Source organism: Octodon degus, unplaced genomic scaffold (assembly GCF_000260255.1).
Source record: "Octodon degus isolate 3935 unplaced genomic scaffold, OctDeg1.0 scaffold00007, whole genome shotgun sequence".
Taxonomy (NCBI): domain Eukaryota; kingdom Metazoa; phylum Chordata; class Mammalia; order Rodentia; family Octodontidae; genus Octodon; species Octodon degus.
Window position 1 is genome coordinate 5089896 of NW_004524583.1, and position 8517 is coordinate 5098412.

Genomic DNA, 8517 nt, shown 5'->3' on the forward strand with positions numbered 1-8517 from the left:
GGTGCTGGGGGATTGAACCGCGGTCCCTGTGCTTTGCTAAGGTTGTTCTAAGTAGGTACTTTAGACCACTGAGCCATCTCACCAGCCCTATGTCTTCTATTTTTATCTCTGCTTTCACTTTTTGTCCCTGTTGGCCCTTCGGTTTTGTATTTATGATCGTATATTTCTTCTCTCCCAGAAATTTATTTTGTCCTCTTTCAGTTCCACCTATTTATTTCTCGTATTTTCAGTTCGTTTTCTTATTTCCTTAAACAAGAAATATTTTCTGTTGACTAGTTTTAGAGTTGGAATTCTTTGCAGGTCTCATTCTGTGAGCTCTTCTTTCTCAGTCCCTTGCTTGTTATTGTTTATGGTGATTTGGCTTATGTTGTTCATAATTTTATTATTAGTAGTAGTAATAATAGGAACATCAGTACGGAAGCAGGGACTGAACTCAGGCCCTTGCGCTTGCCAGGCAAGCACTTATTCTACTGAGCCATCTCCCCGGCCCTTCCAGAAAGGATATTTACTTTTCCCAGGTATTGGAGGCCACTAGTAACCTGAAAACAATTCCACTAAAATCTCATGTTTTCCAGGTGGCACAAGCATTGTCCGTGTAAATGCTTACACAAGATAGTATATCAGGCAATACATTATATCCTTCAACTCTGTACCCAAACAGGAGGCGGATGGTCTTCAGTGCTATTGATCTTAAGATGGGGATTATTCCCAATTTATCCATTCAGTCTATTGGAAATCTCCATTTGTGTATCAGATATCTATGGTAGTTCTCTTACACTTGGTTGGCCTTCAGTTTTTTTCCTTTGTCTTTTTTATACAAGGCTTAAAATACCCAGACTCAAGAGTTTCTGTGGCTTGCTCACAGTGCTTAGAGTATGAAAAGCAGGTGGCAGGGCCAGGGAGACAGCTCGGTAGAAAAAGTACCTGCCTGGCAAGACCAGGGCCCTGAGTTCAAGCCCCAGTACCAAAAAAAAAAAAAAAAAAGAAGAAGAAGAAGAAAAGAAAGAAAGAAGGAAAATCAGATTGCATGTTCTGCTTGTGTTTCTACATTCCAACTTTCACTTGGCCTCTGGTGATACTTTCTCATTGGTCTTACAACATTTTTTTTTTTAATTAAAAAAAAATTTTTATTCATTTCAGTGAGAAAAAAATAGCAATGAAACAGTTTCTCTTTCTTTCTTTCTTTCTTTCTTTCTTTCTTTCTTTGTTTCTTTGTTTCTTTGTTTCTTTCTTTTTGGTTGAATGGGGGATTGAACACAGGCCCTTGCACTTGCCAAGCAAGCACTTATTCCACTGAGCTATCTCCCCCTGCCCTGCAATGAAACAGTTTCAAAACAGATTAGTAGGACAGTTACAATAATTAAACATTGCATATTGTTGTCTTCATAGTAGTTATTCAGAGGACAAGATGCAGACATGCTATCTAAACAATATTAGCAAAAACCTTTCTTCTCATTGAACTAATAGAAGGTAGGCATGTATCTATCCTAAGTATTTTGTATATTAAAAGGTGAATTTTGCACAGCTACCTTTTTAGGAGTATCTTTGAGTTCTTTGCAAATACAGTTTCAGGTACAGATGGTATTAGGGTGTCTGTTTTGCTGTAGAAGAAGCAAAGCAGAGAGATTGTTTGGTGTAGTCCTGCTCTGAAGATCAAGCAGAAACTAATGTGTAACACACATTCTAAATAATGTTATATCTTAGCTACCATTTGATTTTTATATACCTCAAAGTTTCTTATCCATTATACTATAGGAAATGGTATACCTATAATAAACCTTTATACATTATCTTTGTTTTTGTTGGTTTTTTAAAGAGTTACTTTTCTGGATGGAGAGAGGAAGGAGAAGTGGCAGTAGGTATATGGACCAATTCCCTAAGATGGATGTCACTATTATGTGTTAAAAACATATGCCAGTAAAATTTTATTTTTCTTTTTTAATATTTCAGTTTTATCTGTGTTTCTATAGGGCTTTTATATCTGCCAGTTTAGTTTTAACAATCTGTATTTTAACATAGACTATTTTTTTTAACATAGACTCTTATTGGGTGATTTTTTTGGTACTTCTGACCAGTATAAGCAACAACTATCGACTGCGTGCTTGTCTTACACCAGGCAGTGCTTGAGGAATGAGGTCTGTAGAAGTAAACCAGACGGACAAAATTCCCTGTGTGTAAGGGGCTTCGGTCTAGTATAGAAGGTATGGATATGGAGGTATCAGGTAGTAATGCTGAGAAAATGTAGAGATGAGAATAATCAGGAATCATTTGCAAATGGACTAACATTTTTTTTAAATTTTATTTGTGTGTGTGTGTGTGTGTGTGTGTGTGTGTGTGTGTGGCCAGCTCAGCCCAACAGGGTGCGGGGCTGGCTGGCGTGTGGTGCTAGGGGATTGAACTGCGGTCCCTGTGCTTTGCTAAGCTTGTTCTAAGTAGGTGCTTTAGACCACTAGAGCCATCTCACCAGCCCCTGGACTAACATTTTTAAAGAAAAGTAGGCTTATGCTGTGAGCCTGCCAGAGAAAAGATGTGTTATATAAATGTGTAGAGACATAGTTTTGAGACAAAAGCCTGATGTCCCAAGAGAGTAGGGAACACTGGACTGAGCCGGAGGAGGGTTGCTGTCTGTTTGCAAATTCCCGGAAAGCTGGGACCCAAAGCAGCAGATAACAGCTTCTCCTGCAGGCGTTCTGTCCTTTGATCCCTTGCTTGGGATGTTATGGGCTAGCACTTGTGTGAACCTAGTGTTAGGCAAATGGTGGGAGTTAATAGAGACAGTAGTTTGTACTCACTTAGGTAATTATGCACATTCCTTAGTCTGCCTTTACTCCTCAGTAAATGTGAGATGCTTCTGAGGCTCTGGGCTCACTTGGAGAGAGACTAATCTCAGTGAGATCTCTGAAGCTACATTCATCAGGTCTTCTCGTTGTTTCTTTCGGCACCGACCCATAACATACAACATAAATGCCAAAGAAAACAAGGACTCTGTCCTTTTCTGTTACACCTCAATTTTTTTTCCTCAAAAATCTAATATTTAGGGCCTTGGAGATAGCTCAGTGGTCTAAGCACCTGCCTAGGCAAGCACAAGGACCCAGGTTTGATCCCCGGTACCACATGCCCTGCTTGCGCCGCCCCAGGTACTACAAGTGGGCCACCAAACTCAGGCATCCAAGCTTAAATACTGCATGGTTCCCCTTATATATTTAAATAAAAGACAGATAGAAAGAAGGTATAATGCAGCACAGACAATATATCTAAAAGTGTACTTTGTGTTGGGCATGATGGCACATGCCAGTAATCCTGACACTTGGAAGGCTGAGACGGGAGAACTGCAGGGAGTTTGAGGCCAGCCTGGGCTACCCAGTGAGTTCAAAGCCAACCTGAACTATATAATGAGAGAGGCCTGTCTAAAAAAAGTAAAATGGTCTTATATGTTCTGTGGCCTGCTAGTCTGACTTCTATGCTGTATATATAATTGACTTTTTTGTTGTTGTATTTGGTATTTGGTACAGCGTCTCACTATGCAGCTTGGGCTCATAGTGGTCCTCCTGTTTTCAGCCTCACCAGCGCTGGGATTACAGGTGTGCCCCACCGCTCCGGGTCTTGGTGTCTGGCTCACAGCACTGGAGGTGGGGCTGGCTGGAGGTGGGGTGGGGCCAATGCCGGGAATCTAACACCGAACCAGTCTCTGTGTTTGCCTAAGCAAGCGCTTAGTCTGCTGAGCTATCTCACCAGCCCACACACTTAACTTTATAAGGTCTTTCTTCCTTCCTTCCTTCCTTCCTTCCTTCCTTCCTTCCTTCCTTCCTTCCTTCCTTCCTTCCCTGTACCAGGGATTAAAGTTGGGACCTTGCACTTGCCAGGTAGGTGCTTATGCTGCTGAACTATATCCCCAGCCACTTATAAGGACTTATAAAATGAATCAATGGGGGAGTGTAGAGAGAGGGGGTATAAAGGAATTTAAATATGTCATGCACATATAACAGTTCCCTACAGTGAATGTGATCATTACATACTGTAAACATGCAACATATAAGTAAAAATAATTTTTTTTTTTTTTTTAATTTTAGGGAAGGGTCTACAGGGTGTTCAGGGTCTCAATACTAGATTGGACTCATAGTGATTCACCTATTTACAGTCTCCAAAGAGCTGGGATTACAGGTGCACGCCATCATGCCCAGTCTGTCGCTGTCGCTGTCTCAGCACGCCCAGGGGTGGGCCCCACATGGCAGGCCTGGGGATTGAACCCCCAGGCCCTGTGTCTGCTTGCAGGCGCTTTAATCCATTGAGCTATTTTTTTTTTTTTTTATTTCCGGAACTGGGGATTGAACTCAGGCCCTTGTGCTTGCCAGGGAAGCACTTATTCCACTGAGCCATCTCCCCGGCCCCTCCATTGAGCTACTTGACCAGCCCTTAGAAAATCTTTATACAATAACAATACAAATGTCCAATTTCTGTATCCCTTAACCCAACACAGTTTTGGTTCTGCAGTCAGGAAAACTGACTGTGACCTTGGCAAGTTGCTCACCCTCTTTCCCTCTGTAAAACAAGACGACTGCCTAGTTCTCTGAATTGATGGCTACAACAAGGTGACTTTTGTAACAGTGCTTGACCTTTGAACAAGGATTCAGTGTGGTTTCTTCCTTTTTCCTTCCCTGTCTGTGCTCTTCAGCCCTTGATGGTAAATTGTAGTGATAGGAATTTTATTCAGCACCGTGGAGAAAGCATGAGGCAGGCATAACTAAGAAGAACTGAAAAGAGCTAGAAATTCTGACATGCAAAGAAAACCACTTTCTGGAGTGCTTTTAAGAGGAGACAAAGCCCAGATCTGTGCCTTTTCCCCTGAGGGATATTTTCCATTATGTTGGGTGCTGGTCAGCAGCCCCCACAAATCTCCACTTGTATAGTCACATTTTTTTTTTTAATTTTTATTTATTTGTGTGTGTGTGTGTGTGTGGCCAGCTCAGCCCACCAGGAGGCAGCACTGGCTGGCGTGTGGTGCTGGGGGATTGAACCGCGGTCCTTGTGCTTTGCCAAGCTTGTTCTAAGTAGGTGCTTTAGACCACTGAGCCATCTCACCAGCCCCTGTATAGTCACATTTTGTGGTCTTCAGTTCTTTTTGTTGTTGTTGTTGATACAGGGTCTTGCTGTACAACTCAGGCTTGAAGTGAGCCTCCTGTCTCAGCCTCCCTGGCACTGGGATTACAGGCATGCACCATCATACCCAGTTTCGGGGCCAGCACAGCACGTGGTCCTGGGGATTGAACTTGACACCTTGTGCTGATCAGACAGGCACTTATGCCACCAAGCTCTCTCCCCAGCCCCTGCTCTTTAGTTCTTGTCACACTCAGCCGAGCAGAGGCACATCCCATGTGGTACATACAGAGCCATGTTCCTGCCAAGCTGGCTTTAATTCTGCAGTGTGAGTTGGTACATTTTCTTGGATTATTAGTGTGCCGCTAAAAGTGAAGGAAGTAGAAGGACTAAGGTAAAGCTGTAAGATGCATGTAGTTTGGGCATGAATTAAGCTGCAATGCTGACTTCAGAAGTAGAATTAGATCCTAAGGTAATTCATGTTGCCTTCATGAGGTTTTGTTTGAATTGAGGGGCCTGAGACGGGCTTTAGTGTTGATTTTGACAGTGGCTCGTCAAGGATCTCCGTCAGTTCCTCCTGTTTGTATCACAAGCAATTCCTCCTGCATTTCTGTGCCTTATATGGCTGCGGTAATTATATAAGATCTGAGTGACATCAAAGACAAAAACTAATGATAAACATAGGACAGTATTTACATTGCACCTCTTGGGTTTCTGTCTGTCCCCAGCCCTCACACTGACCATGCCCTGCTGGGTGTGCCCCTCCTTTGACTCGCTGCGGAGATGCCCCCTGGCCTCGGAGAGCAGCTGGACCACCCATTCTGAGGACACCAGCAGTCCTAGCCTTGGCCCTTCCTACACAGACCTGCAGCTCATCAACGCAGAGGACCAGGCCAGCGGCAGGGCCTCGGGGGCTGACTCCACGGGTAAGCTGAGCTGGAGCCGGAGCGCTTGCACAGTTTCCAGGTCCTCCTCAAGGCCTGTGGTCAGCTTGCTTTGCAGAATGAGTTCAGGTGTGGTCACGCAGTCAAAGAAATTTGAAATTGCATTAGGAAAAATGCACCAGATTGGCTGATTGGTTGGCTGATGAATCATACTGTGAACCCATTTGACAGTGTACCTTGATGTGTTACTTTTTCTGTTTGGGTGCGCATATCGTTATTTTCCTCATGAGCTGTATGCAAAGCGCACAAAGCTGGAACTTTCATCCTCCTTCGCACGCGTTCTGCCCCTTCAGCAGGCAGGAGGCGGATTTAAACAGAGCCAAAGTGAATGTTATATGAAACAGTGAGAAGCGAAACTCAGCCACTGTGTCCAGACTACGAATCACTGGCAGTTAAACGCTTGTTCCCTCATGCCTTGACTGAGATCTGTGCCGCTCTGTGGTGTCCACCATGTCCTCTGTCCTGCTCTTCTGTGGGCAGAGGCTGCAACGCTGGTGTCCTTGCAGGCAGAGCGTGGGCCTCCCAGCAAGCACTGTGCCAGGGGAGAGACTTGCGTGTCCCTGGAAGAAGTATGTTCTTGGTGCTTTGTTTCTTTAGCTTGGATTTCTCTTTGAAAATGATAGTGTTGGGGCCAGGGAGATAGCTCAGTAGAATAAGCACTTGCCTGGCAAGTGCAAGGGCCTGAGTTCAATCCCCTGTCCTGCCAAAAAAAAAAAAAAAAAAAAAAAGGAAAATGATAGTGTTAATGTTAGTTTTATGTGGATGAAATGACCCTGTGTTGATGGTATTTAAATTTTTTTTTTTTTTTTTTTACTCAAAAATGTCATGTAGGAGTTTGTCTCTAGACCATTTTTCATGTTTGGATATGATTCGCCTTCATGCTTTATGCTACTGGATTCTAGCATGAGTATATCCTTGGTACAGACCAAAGGGTTCAGCTAGGATCTGGTTTGACATTGGATGATCTTCCAGGGTCTCTGTTTGTTTTTAGAGACAAGAACTCACTGTGTAGTTCAGGCTGGCCTTGATCTCTGTGTCATCCACGCTGACCTCAAACCTGGGGGAGCCTTTCTGTCTCAGCCACCCAAGTGCTGGTATGACAGGTGTTTCCACCACACCTGCATTTACAAGCCACAGTTTTTTTGTTGTTGCTGTTGTTTTTCTTCCACCAGTACTCCTTCAGTTTTCATTAATCTTGTGAGAGGCTGGCTGGTGATGGTATGGAACCACACTCCCTTTCCACGTGGGGATCAGAGGAATGGGGTGGCACCTGCAGCACTGGAGGCTCTCAGCAAGAGAGGCTGCCTTCCCTCCTCACCTCTCCTTACTCTCATTTCCAGTCCTTCCTGGAGGCAGTCAGTGTGTGTACTGGTTAAGAGGGCCTTGAAACCTGTATTAAACTGCTCAGGTTCGAATCCAAGTTCGGCCCTGTGTTAACTGTGAGACATGATGCAAATCCCTACTGTTGGTTTTATTTCACGACATGGGGATTGCTGAGCTATATCCCACCTCAAGATCCTATTTATTTATTTATTTATTTATTTATTTTATGTGTCTGGGGCTGGCCAAATAGCTCAGTGGATTAAAGTACCTGCTTAGGCAAACGCAGGGGCCCTGAGTTCCATCGCTGGGCCTGCTGTGCTGGCCCCACTCTTGAGGTGTGCTGAGACAGAGACGGGACTGGGCGTGGTGGCACATGCCTGTAATCCAAGCTCTTGGGAGGCTGAAGACAGGAGGATCACTGCGAGTACAATCTACATAGTCAGTTCCTATAGACCCTGTAGACTCTGTCCTAAATACAGAAAAAAAAAAAATTACGTGTCTGATACAGGGTCTCACTACACAGCTCGGACTCGTAGTGATCCTCCAGACTCAGCCTCCCCAGCCTAGGATTGCAGGCATGCACTACCACGCCTGGACTTGGTGGCCAGCTCGACACACCCACCGTAGGATCAGCATGGCAAGTGGTACCGGGGAATGAACCTGGGTCCTTGAGCTTGCCTAGGCAGGCGCTCAGGCTGCTGAGCTATCTCTAGGGCCCAGATCCTTTTTATTTTAAGCCTGCCAGGAAAGATGTGTAGTCTTCACCAGGCAGAGTAGCTGTGTAATGTCTCTGCATTAAATGGGTTTGCAGGGCCGGGGAGGTGGCTCAGGGGAATAAGCGCTTCCTTGGCAAGCACAAGGGCCTGAGTTCAATCCCTGGTTCCACTAAATAAATAAATAAATAAATAAACAAACAGACAAATAAATAAATAAATGGGTTTGCGAACAGGAAGGAGAGAGGAGAAGCAAAAGCAAGCCTCTGCCGTGGAGGTCCATCCCAGCCAAGGGAGTGGAAGCACTCAGTGTCAGCAGTAACACAGGCAACTGCCGTGCCAGGGCCTGAAGTTTGGGTTTTTTGTTCATTTGTTTGTTTTTTGTATTCTAGGGAAGGGTCTACAGGGTATTTAGGGTCTCACTACTAGATTAGACTCCTAGT

At 44.4% G+C, this 8517-nt stretch overlaps 1 protein-coding gene across 5 annotated transcripts in view; it reads left to right on the top strand.

The window, feature by feature from the left end:
- The window catches only part of Ston2 (stonin 2), a 164956-nt gene that overhangs the window by 63571 nt on the left and 92868 nt on the right, over positions 1-8517 (top strand). For 4 of the 5 annotated variants that reach the window (XM_023702106.1, XM_023702097.1, XM_004624707.2 and 1 more), the window contains one exon: positions 5823-6020. In XM_023702106.1, coding sequence (XP_023557874.1) covers positions 5823-6020 — 198 coding nt within the window. Of the gene's footprint in view, positions 1-5822; positions 6025-8517 lie in introns of all 5 variants that reach the window. The other variant, XM_023702111.1, reaches the window with a different exon arrangement.